We start from the raw sequence: 20556 nt of genomic DNA, 5'->3' as shown, positions 1-20556 counted from the left end.
TCTAGGGACAACTGTTCCCGATAGGGCGGCGGTCCGATCGTCAGGTAGGCAAAATTGGCGAGAGTCGCGTTAGCACATGTATATTTTTAAACGTGTTTTTGTAGCGTTTTTAGTTATTTCAGTTTCATATTGAGAAAACATATTTTGCAGAAGCTTCTGAATTTTTATTTAAAAAAATCATTAAACAATTTTTTTAATATAAAAAAAATCTTGGGAAGGATAAAATGCGTGCATTTTTTAAAGTAATGAAGACTTAAAAGATTGATAAATAATTTTAATGCTTTTCAAAAATATTTTATTTAAAAAATAAAAGTTAATTGTGCAATTTTAGGTGGTATTAAACATAACCTTTTGCCATTAAGAAATTCAAGGGAGAGTAGCCTTGCAATTTTGAAAAAAAGACTTAATAGTTCCTTTATCTGAGCTTAAATGTACAGGTAATCGGAAAGGTGTTAATTTATATTTAGAAATCGAGTAACATCATCAATTTATATACGTTTTGTATATACTCGTCCCACTTCTAGTCTTAATCCTAACCGCAGCGCAAGAGTGGTTCTAGATAGAAAATTCTGCTCTGCTCCCAAACCAGATTATTTGTATCATGGTACTGACCTAACGGTGACCATAGGCGAGGGTTGAGATCACTGACAAACCTTTGTCTTTCCTCTATTAAACGGGTATTAAAATGGATAAGAAAAAATACTGCGTTTAATGGTTTCCAGATAAGCATAACAGGTGCTGTACAATAAGGACACAAAGTGTGAGGTTCATAGAAGAATTTTTCTAAGAATATTTCCAAGATTTTCACGCACAAGGAAAAAGGGGACATTAGGTATAAGTTTATCGAACCAAGGGGTAGATGTATCGAAAAAGTTGTGTCTAAAAGTTGACAACTCTAGTAATGTGTGTAAAGCAAGCAAAATTTCCAACTAACCTATAATATGAAGAGTGCTTCAAGTATTCCAGCATTTTTGTGTGGCATAAAGGAGAACTAGAGGAGCCAAATTGTCGCGACTGGATTTCTTTTATCTTTTATCAATTTTTGACTTTTTCGTATTGAGGGCACAATAAGTTTTATCCTTGTCCATTATAGGTTTGACTAGACCCAATTGAGACTCCCAGGCGATAAGAGACGGTGCCCGAGATATCCGGAGTTGCTTTCCTGTATCATGTAATCATGAGTTCCTCAGAATACTAGCTGAGACTTTAAGAGCTTCGGCCAATCGGCCACTTTGGAATTTCTTTCATAATCGTTGTGTAATTTTTTTCATAATTATCAATCAACGTATGAGAGGGATTAATTAAGTAATTCAAAGGATAACTTTTGAACTTAATCCTTGACATTTCATCTTTTTACAGAGAGATCAAGAAATATCAGATAGCGGGATTTTTTTTACGAGATATTACAATTTATTCAACACTTAAATTAACTCACTCGTTAAATGCAACTTATCTATGAAGCGTGTGCATATAGATTCTATCCTCTTATCAAATAAAACATGTCATTCACTTTTTTATTGAACACGCTTGTCACCTTTTTATTTACAACTTGAATATATTTCATTTTAATTATGTCATAATCATCGGCTCAGTCACAAAATGGTTTGGATATGCACAGAAGTAGCCATTAAGTCAAAAATTCTATTATAGCACTCCATATGTGAGTGTTTCTTCCGAAAACATGGCAGCTCTTCGTTCTATTTCTATTTAAAAGAAATGGCATTCAGGATCCGGAACTTGGATCATTTATTATTGGAACTGTGGCCATACTTATCTTAATGTTTAAGCATTTTATAAGATTTCAATGAATCTTTTATGTGGCGTATAACATGAATATTATATTTGCCAAGCCTATCGTATAGACTCTATAGAGCATCAATTTTGAAAAAGCATTATTGCAACTTTTATACGTTGCAGTTCTTTGTTTTGTTGATTTTGAGATGAGAAAACTCGAGAATGATATAAAAATATAATGTTAATAAAATAAAATTTTATTATTAAGTTATATTTTCTATTTTGTTTTAGTGGATAATAGAAACAATATGTACAGTTTTTCAATAACAAAAACATATTCACGGAGACAAACACGTTTAAATTTCTTTTTTCACAACCTATAATACACCGAATTATTGCATGATATTGCTCGTTTACGTCTGCATCAATGTCATATTTTGCATATGAAGTTCTGTGTTATTTACTGCTTCTGCTGCCCACGCAGGAAAAGTGTCTAAATTAAACATAACTTTGCCCAATGTATTGATCATGGTAAACTGCACCACTAAACAGATGATATTCATGGCAATTCCAGCTTTCATCTATAAAGAGAAAAATATCATTATAATCTAAAAGTTATAGAAGAAGATAATAAATACAGGATTTACCATGTCAGTAACTTTCATTTTTGAAGCATCGAAAACAATGGCATTTGGAGGAGTGGCAACTGGTAAGAGAAACGCATAAGAAGTGGATACCGTAACGGGTAACATCAAAAATAAGGGATTTATTTTTAAGAATACTGCCTGAAAATTTTTGAAAGTGTGCGCATATTAAAGATAAATTAATAAATTTACAATGTTATCTTATCTATTGTAAGTACTTACTAATTGTATCATAACTGGTAAAACTATAGTTGCCACCGCTGTATTGCTTGTGATTTCAGTAAGAAATAAAGTAATGAAGCACATCAGTGCAATTATGGCTTCCGTGGGAAGATACTCGAAATATGTCAACTGGTGTCCTATCCATTTGTCCAGGTTTGAAACCTAAAATGTCCAAGAACATTAAAAAGTAATCAATTTTACAATATTTTCTAAATAAACTAATATAAAATGCCTTAAACTTACTTCAGCACCTTTAGCCATGGCAAATCCACCACCAATTAGCAAAATAATCCCCCAAGGTAATTTCAATTGAGCCGTTTTCCAGTCTAGTAATGGTGGACTTCTTCCTAATTGTTTAGGTCTGGCCGGAATTAGAAAGAGTAATATGGCAATGGCTATGGCTGGTGTGGCATCATCTACTTCCCTGTTAAAAATTTACAAATTTAATACAGATAAATTTTAATGATGGCGTCAAGCGCACCGCATGCACCCATGTTAAGAAAGAAAGCCTTGTAGAGTTGGATTTTGAGTAGAAATTGCAACTGGATTGAAGTGAAGACAATACAGTATATATTATATACTGTGTACTGATATAATTAACCCCATCTGCTGGAAATCGCGTGCACACCCAAAGGGTCTTAAACATCAATAAAGGGGCCTTAAGGGCCTTAAATTACAATCAGCCATAAAATTAAAGATACGTCTGCATTTCTTAATTTCCACATTAGTTCTTCCGAGTTCCATACATGGCTTTGACCGGGTGTAAATTAAAATTATTTCGAACTTTTATATATTCTCTTTATTTTAGAAGCGAAATTATGATATTTTAAATTTAATTTTTTCTATTAATGTTTTAAATGTGTACATACACCTTTGGATCGAACAGTTCCACCCATCCTGGAATGAATTTCGGATCCCTGAACAACCATAAAATCACTAAAATAATAAACAATATTAAAACGGCGCATTCGTGGAATCTGAAATTAAGTATGGAAATATTATTTTGAATAAAATTGCATAAATAATTTCGTTAAGAGTATAAAATACATTACGTAATTCTTCCTAATTCTAAGTACTTTTTTCTTATCGCTTCCGTTATTGTTTGATCATCGGAATCTTTTCCTCTACCGAAAATATGCAAATTAATAAGCTATAATATTTATACATAATTGATGTTAAATATTTAAACTTATTACCTGTATTTCATGATGACAAATGTCAAATATATCCACGCTAGAAATACACAAATCAACATCCCAGGCACGTTGTACATCATCCACGTGGCAAATGTTATTTCTTTGGAGTGTGGAAAATGTCTAAAAATATTAAACAATACGTTAAATTAAACACTTAAGAGTTGAGATTCTTAGTCCTTTACGTCCTCTCACTATCCTTGTAAGTGAATTTAATGTTTGTGTCTTTCGGCTTTTCTGAAAAACTAAATCTCAGAAGCATCTCAGACCTCCCTACAGAGGAAGTTGTTGCTCCAACTCGTACGCCTCCGTAGAAAGGGAATTTGAATGGGAAACTTGCTGTTCCCTTACAAAATCGGTGGAAGCCACAACAAAAAATGAGAAAAAAAAGACGGAGAAAGTAAAAAGGCTAACAAATTATTAGTGATGGAAAGTTAAAAATTGCTACTCTTTTTTAATTTGTGTAAGATTTCAGAAAAATCAACTCCCTCTGCTTCCTTAATTAAAGTGTCTCTGTAAGCCCCTGTATTCGTTTTTTCACCTCTTCTAGGGAAATGAAAACGGTGTTCGTTGCATATTTGTCTTGAGTGAGAAAGGCGCATATCTATGTGAGGTCAAAATGTAAATACAGTCAAACCTGTTTTTATGCGCTCTTTTTATGTGCGATTTTTATTTGTGCGATTTTTTTAATGCGAATTTTTAATTTATGCGGTTTTTTGTGCGATTTTTTATTTGTGCGGTATAGTTGGCGACTAGTTTCATGCGATTCGTCATGTCTCACGTTGACTTATTATAGCTAAATAAACTTATTATAGCATAAATGCACTTATTATAGTAATATTATTGCATGAACATGTGAAAAATAAAATAATTTACTTTTTAAGTCAACAAAACACCACCTGGACAAAAATATGTAAAACAGACGATAGACCAGACGATGCAGTCAAGTGCTGACATCTGTTGTCAATAAATTCTATTTCGTACGGTTTTGAGTTATTTTCTATGTGAGACTTTTTTTATGCGGTCCCTGTTGACCGCATAAAAAAAATATTTTTAAATTGTGTTGCGAAAACTATTTTTTGCAGCCATTCGTGAAGTTTCGTGCGATTTTTTTAATGCGTCTTTTTTTAATGCGGTCCCTATCCCCCGCATAAAAACAGGTTTGACTGTACACTCAAACCTGCTTTTGTGCGGTGGATAGGGACCGCATAAAAGAAAACGCATAAAAAAATCGCACAAAACTTCACGAGTAGCTATAAAAAGTAGTTTTCGCAACACAAAAACTATTTTTTATGCGGTGAATAGGGACCGCATAAAAAAGTCTCACGTAGAAAATAACTCAAAACCGTAGGAAATAACTAGGAATTGCTTTTCTAACTCCTTGGGCCTTTTCTGCAATCCCTAATAGGAAAAAAAAAATCCTCTAAGAATTTTATTTTTTATATTAATTTATTATTTTCACTTATATACGAATCTAACATTAAAAAAGTTAAAAATAATCGTTAAAAACTTTTATTTGATAAATATAGCTGCAGGAAGTGTAATTCTTTCATTTAACAAAACGTGAAATTTCACACCTGCAGTCTAAAGCTGAAGGGGAGCTAACTTACCGCATCTGTTCAAATATAACACAATATTTCTGATTTTTATGCTATTAAAATACGAGGGGACCGAAAAAATAGGTATGAGAAAAAATTTTACTGAATAAAAAATGAAAAAAAACCTGCTGATGTCATAGAAAACATCCAATAGAGTTTTAAAAAATTTTACAGAAGTCAATAATTTTTATTATGTTCCAATTTGATTGAAATTTTCATATACTGCACAAAAAAATCGCACAAATAAAAAATCGCACAAAAAAGACCGCACAAAAACAGGTTTGAGTGTACTCCATTTTAAAGAAAATAAGCATGCAAATGCACCATATTTATCGAATTGTACAATAACTTTCTTCATTATGGTAATTTGTTCAACTCTTTTGTGGGGTATTGTTACGTTTTTGGTGCACAGAATAAGTTTGCTGTAAAATGCACGTGTAACTTTTCTTATTTCCAACAATTAAAATAAATTGAATCAAATTTAAACGCGTATCAAATTAACAAAAGCGAAAATTTAAACTCATTATAACGTAATACATTATAACTAGTTTAATTTAATAACAGTAATTTAATGATTGTAGCAATTATCAAACGAATTTTGTTTTCAGTAACACCGCGTAATTGCTGCCGTTATACAGTAACAATAGGCAAAAGCAATGGTAAGTACAAGTTATGACTTTTTACGAATGTTTAGAACCTGAACAATGCTTATAATTTAAATTTAACGCATGACTATACACTTTAGGTAATAACTTCACACGTTTTTATAATTACAACTTACAGTTCGAGCATCCCTTTCATAACTAAGTTAGGGCCAGTTCCTGTCAATGATCCGGTTCCTCCGCAATTGGCAGCGTAACAGATGCTCAACATTAATGCAATCCGCATTCTTTTGAATGTTTTATCATTTTCACTATCTCTAATAATTAAAAAAAAAACAAAAACAAAACAAAATGTTTAATATCTACTCAAACATACGCGGGATTTATCATATAAAACAATCCTCACCCATTAATTTGTTCTATGTTCGAGTTGGATACAGTACAAATCGTTTTCACTTCTTTATCGTTCGGCACTATAATAATTATTTAATTTGTTTCTATAAATGTCCTTACCCTAAGTTACAAAGATAGCCCAAAACTACAGGATCGAGCTTGAGCATAGTTTAAATGCTCACCTCGTGCATGCCCTGTGTATTCTACGAACACGTTAATTAATCATTGAACTTACCACTAATGTCTTCCATATTTATGGCATTGTATTTGGTAACCTTTTTTCTGAGCTCTTCGATAATTGCCTCGATGATAGGCACCATCATGGCAGTGGTGGCAGTGTTAGAGATCCACATGGACAGGAACATAGTAATTAACATAAAACCCAACATCAACCTATTTTTGAGTTAAACGATTTTAAGTTTAACAATTTTAACTTCCACAGATCAACTTTAATGATTTTATTTTACCAGTGCACTCCTCTATTCATCGCTAATAAAACTTTAAGTGCAACCCTCTTGTGTAAGTTACAATGTTCTATGGCTACAGCCAACGTCAATCCTCCTATAAACATCATAATGGTTTCCTGAGAAGAAGAAAATTATTAACATTTTTATCGAATTTGTAAGTAAACACGAATTTATATGTAAATCTTACTTTCATGTAAAGTCGACTAAGTTCATCCGTATTAGCTACACCGAATATAGGAAGTAACACTACAGGAATTAATGATGTAACAGCCAAAGGTAATATCTCGAACATCCAAAATATTGCCATTAGAATGCAAACACATCCCGCTCTCAATTTCTGGAATAATAATAAAAAAGAAAAATATAATAATTTCGAATGATAAATCAGACTTAAAATATGTTAGGTTTGCTTTTAAAATTATTAAAATAATCTGTTAATTCGAGTGTTACAGGTTTTTTAGCGCCTGTAGCTACGCTTCTTTGCAAAACAAGACGATGGATTCAGCGCACTTTTTCACGCCATATTTTTTTTATTTATCTCCAACATAAAATTCATTTAATACAAGTTAATTGTTATCCCTAAACAGTATTTTAGCGTGTATACATTAATAGAAAATCATATTTTCCTCCTCAAAGTGATATTTATCATGTTATTTACCACATAGTAATGTACAGCTTAGGGCCTCACAACTTTACGTGTATTAAAATTTAGTGGAGGGGAGACCCTGTAATATATTATAGCTTAGAGCCACAAGTCTAACTTGTAAGTCTAACTCTACTACCTGAGGTCTATAAGTTTAGTCAAAAATTAAAGATATGCTTGCTATTTTTACGTTTTTAACTGTAAATCTAATGTTTTATACACTTTTTCATGGGCTAAAATGTCAAATATAAATCATTTCTACCATTATAATTTAAAATAATGTAAATTATGTGGCATTAAATGTATAAAATCTCAAAAATATCTGAAGAAAAGTTGTGAAATATGTAAACAATAAGAATCACACTGTTCCAATTAAACACATGGTACGAAGCAACCAGCTTGTGGTTATAAACGGAATTCACTGTTAAACGATTGTATTCGGTTGCAGCGAGAAAAACTTGGCATTATTTCAAAAATAACAACGTCACGGACATTTATTTATAGATCCCTTTACAATAATTTCATTAATATCAGAAGGCTAAAGGCTTCAGGCTAACAATAAACTAGGCCAAGAATTTAAAACAAACACTTAATATGCAGGATATATATTACATAGAAGATGTTGTAGACAAAATTTATTAAAAATATTACAATGAAATCTCTAAAATTGGACACATGTTATAGACCAGTGATTCTCAAAGTGGAGGTCGCGACCCCCAAGAGGGTCGTGAAAAATATTTGGGGGGTCGCTGAAAAATTGATGCCAGATCAATTTTTTCAAATATTTTATAAATTTACTATGGATTCATGTTTAGAAATAATAGAAATAAAAAATATATAAAATAATTTTTACTTAAATAAATTGCACATATAAATAATAAAAATAATATAAATATTTAAATACGAGCCTAACCCCTTCCTTCCGGGATGTTTTTTGACACATACTTATTCTTCGGGGGATCCTTTGAAATTTTTAAGTGCAGATCGGGGGTCGCGGTCCAAAAAGTTTGAGAAACACTGTTATAGACCATTCTAAACTGGGCGTTAATTGATTGAAATTTGCAAACATGTTTAATACTAAATGTCAGAGTTTTGTGTGGTAAGAAAATCATCAATATATTTAATATAATTTTTAAAAATATTTTATTGTCATTAAAGTTGCCTACAAATACCTATAGTTTTTTTTTCCATCTTCTAATCCACCAGTGGCCGAAATGATAAAATCACTGAACACTGATCATTGGTCTTGGGTACCAGACAGATTTCTGTGTTTTCTTCACGTTTGCAACACCTAAATAGGATCCAGTTTCTCTATTAGGTGTTGCATTCCCTCGGCAGATCGCCCATGTGCTAAGTAACCAATAAATCAAACCAATCCCGTATTATCTTTGACATTTTTCTAAACTGGGCATTCTGTGGGATCATTAATATCCAACTTAGAGAGAGTTTTTACTGTATTTTTAATTTTAAAAATGTTTATAAAAGCAAAATTAAATAGTGTTGCATTTAAATTTTACTCGTCTAACCAATCATCGTTCTATTAATCACATTTTCACCCAATAAGTTCATTACAATTTTGAAAAACTTGAAATCATTAATTTCTTCAGATATATCAAAGGACCGCCTATGTTATCATGAAATAATTTGTAAATCTTTCAAAATTGTTATGATTTTATTACAAAATTATGTATATCTAGAGCATAAATTATATTTTTTTATGACGAAATAATGTAAGAATAAATCAGTGTAGCCATTTACAAGCCATTGCATAATAATCACGGAATTCCAAAATTTAAAGAATACGTCATGTTATATTGTTATATAATTATTGCATATTTAAAAAATACAATTACATTTATTCTAAAATATATTTAAAGATATTTCGAAATGTAAGATATAAAAATATGTGCAACGTTGCAAATATCTTTTCATCGTCTATTGCAAAATATATCGAAATATAAATAAGTGACGTTTTCGAAGAATAAATATACTCTTAGTAGAAGATACAAAGCTTTTAAAATATTTTTACATTAAAATTTATGAAATATTAACATTTATACAGCAGTATTTTAATTTCATCTACAGTTTTCATTCAATTATGCAGGGTTTATAGGAATTTTTAGCTATAGACGTATGAATCTTGAAGTACAGATGTACTTCAAGATTCATACGTCTGTAGCTAAAAATCCCTATAAACCCTGTAGCGAAAAATCCCTATAAAATCATATTATTTTTTTAAATCTTCGATTTTCAGACCAAATTGCTACTCTCCAACAAAAAATTCATTGAGTTAAGTAAAAATTTTCAAAATTTTAACTTCAAGAAAATTCAAGACATAAAATATATAAAGTATCAAAATATTCTTGAAGATAATTACTATATAACGAATTAAATAAACAATATTTACAAAAATTCGGCTTGCATAGTTGATAGTATAATCTAAAGATAAGAATTGTTATTGGATACTTATTTTGATATAATGTTTTCTGTCTTTCCATACGTTTTAATACTTTTTAAATAACAGACTCTAAGGAATACTTCAAAAGAAGGTTAACACCGATCAATTTAACTTAAATAAACTCATATTTACGATGGTAGATAAAGCAAAACTTATTTGCAGTGTATTTGAAGTACCTGACTTGTAATTGAATGCTTCAAAAGATTTAACAATCCTCACGTATTTAAAACCGCTCTCGAGCTTATTCTAGAGCAACATTTTTGAATCTGACATATAGATTGGTTTATTTATAAGTGGTAATATTTGAAATTCGATAACTACCAGAGAATCTTGTGACACCTGTAGAAGATTTTCGCCACATTTTGAATAACAAATTTGTAGTTAAAAATCTACTGAGATTCTAAAACTAATTGAAAACCACTGTCCTAGAGTCTTGAAATGAATTTATACAGGATATTTCACATACATTTGTTATCATTTTTAAAGCATTCTGTGTAAAACTGTTTTATGTACGCAGTTAAAGAGTAAGGTTTAGAAAATAGTCTAAAATTTTATTAGAATTCACATGTCAGGTGTAATGATTGGTTTATTTGATTATGGCAACGCGACATATAGATCTTCCGGAGGGATGCGTCCTGGGAGTACTTTCTTTAGGAAATTGGTCTCTATTTAGGTGTTATAAACATGAAGAAAACCCAGAGTAGTTTTACCCACTTGTGGACACGTATACATTTGTCTGATGACACCTTGGATTCATTATTTGGTAGTTTTCAATGCTAAAATATGCAACAAATAATACATAAATTTAAAAATAAAATTTATTTTCAAGACGTATGTTTACGATGTGAAATCGAAGTTATAAATAAAGAAAATTTTCTGTTTATAAAAATTTAAATTTCATCGTTTTGTTACTGATACGAGGAAAATTTAGTTATTGTTCTATTACATATCTTTTGTTAAATATTAAGGTAATCTTTATTTTGAAAGTACTTTATCAACTTCGTATCGGTCAGAAAAATTTTTTATAAATATCAATTATTTCCGAATAAATTTATGGATATAATTTGATGAAAATGCGTACTAATGAGCATACTTTTATGTTTAAAACAAATACTTATAAATATTTCTTGGTAAATAACAGTAAAATCTTCGAAAATATCTGAATAGAATGATATAGCCTACAATACAGAAATTTCATGAGGGCATTACTCTATAAAATTCTTCACGAAGGGCAAATTTCCTGCTTGACTTTTTGGCAATAGTGAATAATAATGAATTTTTCCTTTCTTCAGACTGTTTATTCATAAAAAAAGAAAGAATTTTAGAAAGAAAAATAACTTTTACTTCTGTAATTTTTCCTTGTATTGTTTTCCTTTACTTGATAAGACAGGCAGAGAACTTTGATTTCTTTCTTTAAACGTAAACATTTATCTGTTCAACAATTTGTAAATACAGTACATTAAACGATTAAGAATGTTTAGGAAAGATCTTATAGAATACATATCTTTTCTATGGCATTTAAATATGCAGAGTGTTCTTAAAAAGTTTCAAATAGATATAATTCGGGAACTAATCAGCGTGACGACGTCATATTTTACACGGAGGTTTCTGTGGTGATGGAATTTTATTTGAAAACATAAGAACAGTTAGTTACAAAAATGTTCGATAGGGCGATAACTGGCGCTGCGACACCGTAGCGGACATTTTCATAGTTTTAGATGGATGTTTCTCTAATATTGCATGATAGAATTGTCAGAAAAATAGGGTCAATTATCTCCGAACTGTCTGAAAATTCCCTCAATTTAATGATTGAATTTTATCGAAAAAATTCCTCGCAATAACACCGAATTTCCACGTAATGATTCGTTTATTTCATACGTTAAAAATTCTGTAAGATACCTAATATTGTATAAACTGGTTGGAAGAAGGAAAGACATACGTAGAAGTATATTTTCACTTTATATTATTTCATTTTTAAATCCTAATACGATCGTCGCACTTTTTTCTTTTACTTATTTACGTAACTTATTATGAAGATAATAAACCAAATACTCAGTGGCGCGTTAAAGCTTCGTGGTACGCAGGCGAATTTGGATTAGGAAGCCCTATAAACAGTGTTGACTTCAGACACTTTTCTTCGGAGAACTTTTGGGGAAAATATTTTCTTATAAAAGATTTGGTTGGGATCCCAGACAATTGTCCTTTTCATCTATAAGATATACTCTCATCTTGGGTACATTCAAGATGGGATTTTATTTTCTCTTTCTCTCTTCTTTGTACGCATTAAAATACTATATATTCAATGACTTTTATATTCGAAAACTTTATATAAAAGTAAATAAACTTAAGAAGGAATATACTGAACACGAGACATTTGACTTTAAACATATGATACAGGCTAAAATAGAATTTTAAACTGCATGAACAACGAACAGCTTCTGTTCTGTGTTGTATTGTCTGGATTTACATCACTTTAAATAAATAAAAGTAATTAAATTGTAGAAAAGGTATATCCGTATTAAGGTTAACTGTACACAATAAAGCTTTCTTGCAAATTATCTGTATGATATAGGACTAACATGAGATAAGAGTAATCAACCGGCTCAGAGAGATCTATTAAAAATGCACTTAAATATGTTTACAGACATACTCATCGTTATCCACTTCAATTTTTCAGCATACTCTATAATTATAATGGAAAATTAATCTTAAAAACTCAAGATGTCATTCATCATTTTGATGTATCTAACTGAAAACAAAATCGTAACTTCCGTAAATATAGGAAATAAAAAGAAAATTTCAGCAGTTTATTGGCTTTATGATGGAATTTAAAAAGGGAGAGGGGAGAATTATCTATATTTAATACAAAAAAAAAACTAAATAAATTTTGAACTAACAGGAGTTTTGAATTATTTATCATTGAAATAAAAGTAGTTTAATGATGAGGAAACTAAAATTCTTTCCGAAATCAGGCTTATTAAACTGTGTTTTTTTTCATAAATTTGAAAGGTATGATGCTAAACTTTTATTATTATAAAAAGAAAATCAAGAAACAAAAACTGGATGTGATTATTCAGGTCAAATTCACTACAACAGAGATGCATTAACGTGCCTCTTATCAGTCTACTTTCGGTTAGTAACATATGCTTGCTTCAATTATGCGTGACAGATTCGTTAAAATTACTGTCATATAAATGAAGACAGGTTGGTAGATATCATAAAAAAAAACGTTTGAGATTGTTTAAATAAATAGGTCATGCAGCACCTGAAAGAATTAGACTACATATGGCATTTTACATGAGAGATTTTCAGTGGGTTAATGATTCAATTGTTGAATTGTTTTGCAGATTGTATGGAAATTGAATTAACATATATTGCTGAACACATTAATTTCAAAATACCTGAAAATAATATAAGGAATAGCAAAAAATGGAACTGGAAATTGCCTTATAATATATAATACACATGTCAAACAGGTGAGCTTTGCAACTTCCTATCTATATTAAAATAATTTTTCTGCTTTAATTTGCATCATATCTTGTGTATATCATGAAATCTATGAGAATTTTGCGAAATCTTTCATCACTTTCCTAAAGATCTAGTAGTACCTTCATTAAGTAAACATTTAATTATTAATCTATTAATATTTCTTATAAAAATCATAAATGATTGATTCATTGTTAAATTTATTTCTCTTTAACCTAACAGGAGGTTTAAAAAGTTAATTTTTTCCAGTACAAAGTCGATTGGAACAAAAGTACAAAGTGCACTTTTGATCTAACCTTATTTTACAAAGGGTCATTCTTAAGTATGGCCAATTTCTTTTGGAAATGAATAAAAATATGACTTATTTCTGTATCTACCTTTATAAATTTTAAACATTTGATGACTTATGCCTTAATTTTATATTTAGAAATGGTTAAGTTTTTGAGGAAATTTAGTTTCTTGACAGGCAAGAGCAATTTCTTAGATTTCATCATCTAGTTTAAGTTGAAGACAAACAAACAGACTAATCATTTATGCTGATATTGTAGCCTTTGGTCTCCAAAATAATATATTTCATCATATATGTCTGAAAGATCAGAAACAAGTATTTGATAAGAAAATATTGTTGATGAGAGTTAAAAATTTCTTGTTTATAAGGTCATAAACATATTTTATATTTATTTGACATTTAACATGTAATTCAGAGCAGTTCAAGATGCATAAAGAACAAAACAAGTCAATTTTTCAGTTTTAGAGAAAGTAATTCATTACTATTTATGTTTTTACATGTTAGTTTACTAAAACTATTACATTTTTTGAAGAAAATCCTACCAAAAATTAAATATTTTATGAATTATTTTTAATTAAACATCAAAATTTAAACTGAAAAGCAGAAATATGAACAATCTTTATGTGTTTTAATGTTTAAATACTAATATTTTGACTTAAATGAACATAAAGCTAATCATAGTTTTAATTTTTAATATACAGGGTGGCCCAGAAATCAGTTAACTATGCTTTGTTTTCATACAAAATTATGCCAAACACATTGGCATAGCCAGGGTTTTGTTATGGGGGGCCTAGTAGAGGCAGTAATTTTCTGGGGATGCCCCTTCCTGGCTACGCTCATGGCCAAACAGTTTGCAAAACTTGTCAAAGTCTTTGTAATTTATGTATAGAACAAGAATAATCTTCATTTTAAACAATTCTTGCAAAGCTAAACTAAAAAAGACAGAAATTTAGTCTTTACAATTGTTAATTGATTATTGGGCCAGCCTGTATTAATCAAAGAATATTAATTATAAAAAAAACACAGTAAATCTAGTAAATGTGATGAACTTTATGAAAAACTATATTAAATTGTATTTTATTAAATTATAATTTAATTAAATTTGTGGTTTTTAGATTTTAATGGGATTCAAGTAGCAAAATATTATCTAAATTCTGTAATTTGAAGTTTGTAAAGATAACTTTAATGACTTCTTAACGGTTGTGAATGATGTAAGATATCAAATTTTATAAACTTACAAAATATATTTATCTAAAAAACACTTATCTTGAATAACTTGAGTTGTTGAAAGATAATAAATCTCATTAATTTATCTTTCCATAATAATATTATTTTAAACATAAGATAATTGAATGTTTCAACAATTTGCTTCATCATTTACTTAGTCAGCCATTGAGAAAGAATAGTAAAGGTTAAAAAACATTTTGACCTTTTTTTAATGATAGAATAAGTGTCATTAATAAGTTTCTTCTTAAAAAACATTAAGAAAATTAATATTTTTCCAATAAAAAAAAAGATTAAATTCTAGGAAATTCTCCTTGGCCTATTTGCTCAGATATGTTCTTAATTAAAAGTGATTCTAAACAGGTTGCATTTTCAAAATTGTTATCTCTAAATATTGTTTTTGTTATAGAAACTTGCAGAATAAATTTTAAAATTTCCAATGGGTTGCTCGAATGTTCTTCCTTTTAAATTGCTGATATAATTGGTCTTGTTATTATGTAAATTTTGTTAAAATTATAGCAATTTGTATAGCAATACATATAAGAAGTGGCTCTAAAGATTTAAATTCAATATTTTCTGTGAAAAGTGAGTATAATTTAAAGAAACTTTTTGAATATTTCAGTACATATTGAATATTATACTGTAAGTATTGTAGTTCCAGGTTGGATTTTGATTTGTTGTGGCCCTAAGCTATAAAATGCAACAAGCCCTTCCCTCCATCAAATACATGTAAAAATGCAAAGCCCTAAGTTGCAGATTGTTTAGCTTACATGCAAATCCAGTCCTGTATAGCTCAAATACTTCAATGTGGCCAGAAGTAATCAAACTACTGGACTGAACTGTATTGAAATATTAATACTACTTTAGGACTAAGGTAGAGCAAGGTAGTTTCTAGCTGCTCAATCTTACTAGTATATCTATGTGTGTACACAAGCTCAACAGTAATGCACATATACAAATATAGGTGTGCTAAATTGTTTTATAGTTTATTACATATGTATTATTCTGCACATATGGTTTTCAAGTGGGTATGTAGCCTTTGGACATATTGCACCAGACAATACACCAGACTTTTTATATAAAAATATAGGTCTCGCAAGCATATGAAACATAATTATTATAATTAATACAATATTCAGAAAGTAATTACATTAAAAATGATAAAAATTTCCTTAATTTATATTATTCTATTTAAAAATTGATAAAATAATTCCTGTAATATGTACTTTTTTTTAAAAAGACCAGGAAAACATTCTTTCATTATATACTTTACTATTTACTATTAGGACTTATATATCATATTTTTATATTAAAGCACCTTAATTTTATTTTAAAATTTAATTAAAATGACAGCTAAACAATAAAAAAAATTAAAATTAAATTGCTGTTTTAGCAAGAAATTTGCTAAGGAAAAAATAAAAAATAATAATAGACAAGGCTGCTACTTTTTTCTTTTCTTAATTGAGCATTAACTAATGTTAAACCGGATCTTAAAAATAATTTTAATGGTCCATAAGATATTTAAAAATGCATTTTAAAAACGTATGCAGCTATTTGAAATGATATATAACATTAAAAATGACTTTGAACATGATTTTGCAATACAATAATCCATAAAAAAATACCAAAATAATCTCCTCACAAAGTAATCTAAAACTCAAATGAATCATAAAATTAAATATTGTATAACAAAACTGGAAAAATTTAGCTTTAAAATCTCATTTAAAAGTTAAATTAAAATTTAAAAAAATTTTTAAATTTAATTATAATTTTAAATTAATTTATTTAGATAATTATCAGAAGTTGTTTCATAACCTGTTATGTCATTTATCAATACAATTATCAAGTTATAAATTTGTATTATTAAAAGCTTTCACTTTTTTAAATTGGAAAAAAACAATAACAATAATTTAATTACAATTTTTTTTAGTTGCAGAATGTGTTTTTATAATTTAAAAAAAATTTATACAATAATGTAAGGAATTTGTTACGCACGTAAAATTATTAAACGGAACAATATTTTCATAGTTCAGTGCGCTTTTGGAATAGTTTTCTTTAATCAATTGACAATTATAAATTAGATATAATTATAAAAAAAGACTTTAATTGTAATTAACGTATTTTATAAAAGAATATTTATTTAAATCGCACGTGTTTTAGCACATTTATTGCGATACTTTATTTACAATTTTACTTATTTTAAAAGCAATTAAGTACGGCAAATCGCTTAAAAAGAGTTAAAATTTTTTTAAATCGTAAAAAATTTGCACTATAAATTTAATATTTTAAAATTTTTGCTGGTGTTAATTATAAAAGTTAATTACGTTTAAAATTAACTAATAAGCGCGCGTGAATAACTCACCTTGTCTGGACTTACTAATGCAACAGGTATTATGATGAGAAGTAGAACAAAACCAAGAATAACTTTCCATAATTTTAATATATTCCGCAATGTTTTACTTGCCATTTATACAATTTACACACTGCTTCTCTCCTTAATAACACTAAGTAACGATGTGTAGTATATATGACCGTGTGTGTGTGTGTGTGTGTGTGTGTAACGTAACTTGACAATGACGTCAAAAATTACACTCCCCTGTATAACGAATCATATATTTAAACCAGAATTTAAAATATATATGTGTGTGTGTATGTGTGTGAGACGTATTTTTTATTTATTTTTAACAGACCTTTACGTCATAGATTTATGCAACAAAATGTTCTATGGAAGTCATGTGAACGGTTGTTTGGTAACAGGTTTATTTTATTTATTTATTTATTTAATATTTTCGTGCTTATATTATTAATTTAAATACATAATTGGTAATTTTTTAAATGTATTTATTTATTTTATTAATTCATCCTGCTTCTGATATAGATTTAAATGGTAAATGAAGGACACTTTTACCAATAACTTACGTTTGTCATTGAGTGATGTATGCGTGAAGTTTACGTTTTTGTGTAATTTTATCGCTATAATTTTTGATAAAAATTCAATTTTAGTGCGTATTCTTTTAGTTTTATAATATTTTAAGGGTGTCAGAGTTATAAATTTTTGTAAAAAAAAAGAACAGCACAAGTCAAGGATATTTTGCGATAGAATGTGAAGGTAATAACCAAAGAATAGAGCGGAATAAATACATATATATTAAAATATAATAAAATTTTATTAATTCTATATTTTTATAACAAATTTTATCATATTTTTACAGCATATTATTACCTGTATACTATATATTTTAAATGTTATGACTGGATTTTTAACTAGAGAAACCACTAGTATTACCTTAATGGATTAAAATACAGTAAATATATTAAGAGTTTTATACAGTTTAAATGTATTTATTGCAGCACAGTATACATTTACATTCTTTGCATTCCCCTCCTTGTTAAAAATATAATTCAAAGAAACAATAGGAAAAAATTGGAATTTAAATAAATGATTTTGAAATTTTTTTTTATAAAAATGTCACACAGCTTTTGGTTTATTATTTTAAATGATTTAGCACATTATAAAATACCTAATGGTAAAGTGAAGGTCGCGAATAATTTAAATATTTATTTATCACGAATATTTATAATTATGTATAATGATTCTATACTTTGTTATTCATCCGTATCGATAGAGAAATGGGTGTCGACACGATGATTTATCTCAAAATATCCCATTCTTTCACTGAATTGTTAAATATTCATATTAATTGTCAAGGTAAGTTGCTTTTAATGTTATTCAAAAAATTTTAATTTTAATTAGTTATTGATTTAGTTTTTAACTGGTAAAAGGGGAGCGAGAAAAACATGGCGAGAGAAGAATATACAGAGAATAATGGAGTAAATCTCTACAGGAAAGAGAAGCACTCATTGCATAGTGGAAAATCCCTGAAGAGATAGGGAAAAATCCATTATAATGTATATATTTTTCGATTTTTTACGGATTAAAATTGAATTTTAGATTTAAATTAATATTTTGTTAATGAATACAGTCAAACCTGTTTTTATGCGGGGGATAGGGACCGCATTAAAAAAAACGCATTAAAAAAAATCTCACGAAACTTCACGAATGGCTGTAAATAATAGTTTTCGCAACACAATTAAAAAATAATTTTTTTATGCGGTCAACAGGGACCGCATAAAAAAAGTCTCACATAGAAAATAACTCAAAACCGTACGAAATAGAATTTATTTACAACAGATGTCAGCACTTGACTGCACCGTCTGGTCTATCGTCTGTTTTACATATTTTTGTCCAGGTGGTGTTTTGTTGACTTAAAAAGTAAATTATTTCATTTTTCGCATATTCATGCAATAATATTACTATAATAAGTGCATTTATGCTATAATAAGTTTATTTAGCTATAATAAGTCAACGTAAGACATGACGAATCGCACGAGACTAGTCGCCAACTATACCGCACAAATTAAAAATTCGCATTAAAAAAATCGCACAAATAAAAATCGCACATAAAAAGAGCGCATAAAAACAGGTTTGACTGTATTTTACATCCAAAAATTAAATACTTAATATATTTAAACCATAAAAAATACCATTATATTTATTACTTTCTTGAATACAAGTATAATCATTTATACTGAAGTGAATTTAAAGTAAAAAGTAAATAAATAAATCAAAGTTTTTTTGATTAAATGCCAAATTTAATAGAAAATATTCGTAATTTATATGAAAATTCCCCATCTCACCATACACATTTACAAATTTTACACCTGAATGTTCAAGGACAAGAAAATACTTTTGAAAGTAACTTATAATAATCATAAAATTTAAATATCATTAAAAATTTTAAGAAATTCATCATTTATTTTAGTTCTACTGTTACCTTAAAGTTTCAATATATATAATTATTCACATAAACAGAATATTGAAGTTTCGTCATATACTCCAAAGAATATTTTATAATAAAATTTTCTATAGGAAAATATAAAAAACAAAATTAAATTTTTATAAAATAAATTAAATTAAATTTCACCTTTTAATTTATAGAATATAAATTAGTAACGTTAACAGATGTTTAGATATGATTTTTCTTGACCTCGTGAAGATTTTGCAATGTTATAGATGAAACAACTTTGGACTTGGATCTTAAGATAATAATTTTATATTATTTATAATTCATGTACTGTACATGATGGTAAGAAAGTGTTGTATTAAATAATAGTTATTGAATTTTTATGGGTTGTTTTTAGAAATTAAGATTTTGAAGGCTTTCTTTGTTCGTGGCTAACTGGTAAATGATGAGATAATGAAATTCAAGTCTATTGTAAATAACTGCATTTCAAAATAAAAACACAATGATTGAAAACAATAGTTGCAATTTTCTAGGCAAGGTATTGCCTAAAATGATCATAAATTGTATAATATATTGCAGAGAAAGTATTTTATTAAGTCAAGTACTTTACCAGTAAACAAAGAAAAGCTATTTTTAGACTCATTTGAATACAGTAACTCACGACATTTCTGTAGTTAGTATTTTAATTCCTTCCATCTTGTGGCACTAAAAGAGCCTTTTTTTTAAAATGATACCTATCACAAGTTCGGCCAGGCCCAGTGGTAAGTGATGGGGCCCAATGTTTTCGAGAGGGATCGC

At 28.5% G+C, this 20556-nt stretch overlaps 1 protein-coding gene and 1 long non-coding RNA gene across 3 annotated transcripts; one reads left to right on the top strand and one right to left on the bottom strand.

Annotated features, from left to right (window-relative positions):
* Positions 1 to 1970: 1970 nt before the first annotated feature.
* Positions 1971 to 17510, bottom strand: LOC136970188 (Na(+)/citrate cotransporter-like). Its single transcript, XM_067264608.1, has 13 exons — positions 17316 to 17510; positions 7041 to 7190; positions 6854 to 6969; positions 6622 to 6779; positions 6400 to 6466; positions 6173 to 6310; positions 3797 to 3916; positions 3653 to 3724; positions 3470 to 3577; positions 2844 to 3024; positions 2601 to 2762; positions 2382 to 2519; positions 1971 to 2315 (listed from the first exon to the last, which is right to left on the bottom strand). The coding sequence occupies exons 1-13, from the start codon at positions 17418 to 17420 to the stop codon at positions 2148 to 2150; spliced, it is 1683 nt and encodes a 560-aa protein (XP_067120709.1). The 5' UTR covers positions 17421 to 17510; the 3' UTR covers positions 1971 to 2147.
* LOC136970205 (uncharacterized) lies at positions 13227 to 18906 on the top strand. 2 transcript variants are annotated; one of them, XR_010879955.1, is made up of 3 exons: positions 13227 to 13430; positions 18580 to 18662; positions 18737 to 18906. It is a non-coding gene; the product is annotated as an uncharacterized lncRNA (long non-coding RNA). The 2 variants fall into 2 exon arrangements; XR_010879954.1 differs by lacking the exon at positions 13227 to 13430 and adding an exon at positions 17530 to 17703.
* The last annotated feature ends 1650 nt before the right edge of the window (positions 18907 to 20556 follow it).

The sequence above is a fragment of the Centruroides vittatus genome, unplaced genomic scaffold, assembly GCF_030686945.1.
Source record: "Centruroides vittatus isolate TY-2023 unplaced genomic scaffold, ASM3068694v2 contig_19, whole genome shotgun sequence".
In the NCBI taxonomy this organism is placed as follows: domain Eukaryota; kingdom Metazoa; phylum Arthropoda; class Arachnida; order Scorpiones; family Buthidae; genus Centruroides; species Centruroides vittatus.
Note: the sequence above shows the minus strand (reverse complement) of the source record. Positions and strands in the feature narration are given on the sequence as shown.

Bases quoted from the DNA above. Each gene is read 5' to 3' on its own strand.
- LOC136970188 (XM_067264608.1), bottom strand. From the start codon at position 17,420: ATGGCAAGTAAAACATTGCGGAATATATTAAAATTATGGAAAGTTATT. The intron at 6,780-6,853 runs GTAAAATAAAAT...ACTCAAAAATAG, and splicing joins ATGAATAGAGGAGTGCACTG to GTTGATGTTGGGTTTTATGT. The intron at 3,578-3,652 runs GTAATGTATTTT...ACTTAATTTCAG, and splicing joins TTAGAATTAGGAAGAATTAC to ATTCCACGAATGCGCCGTTT.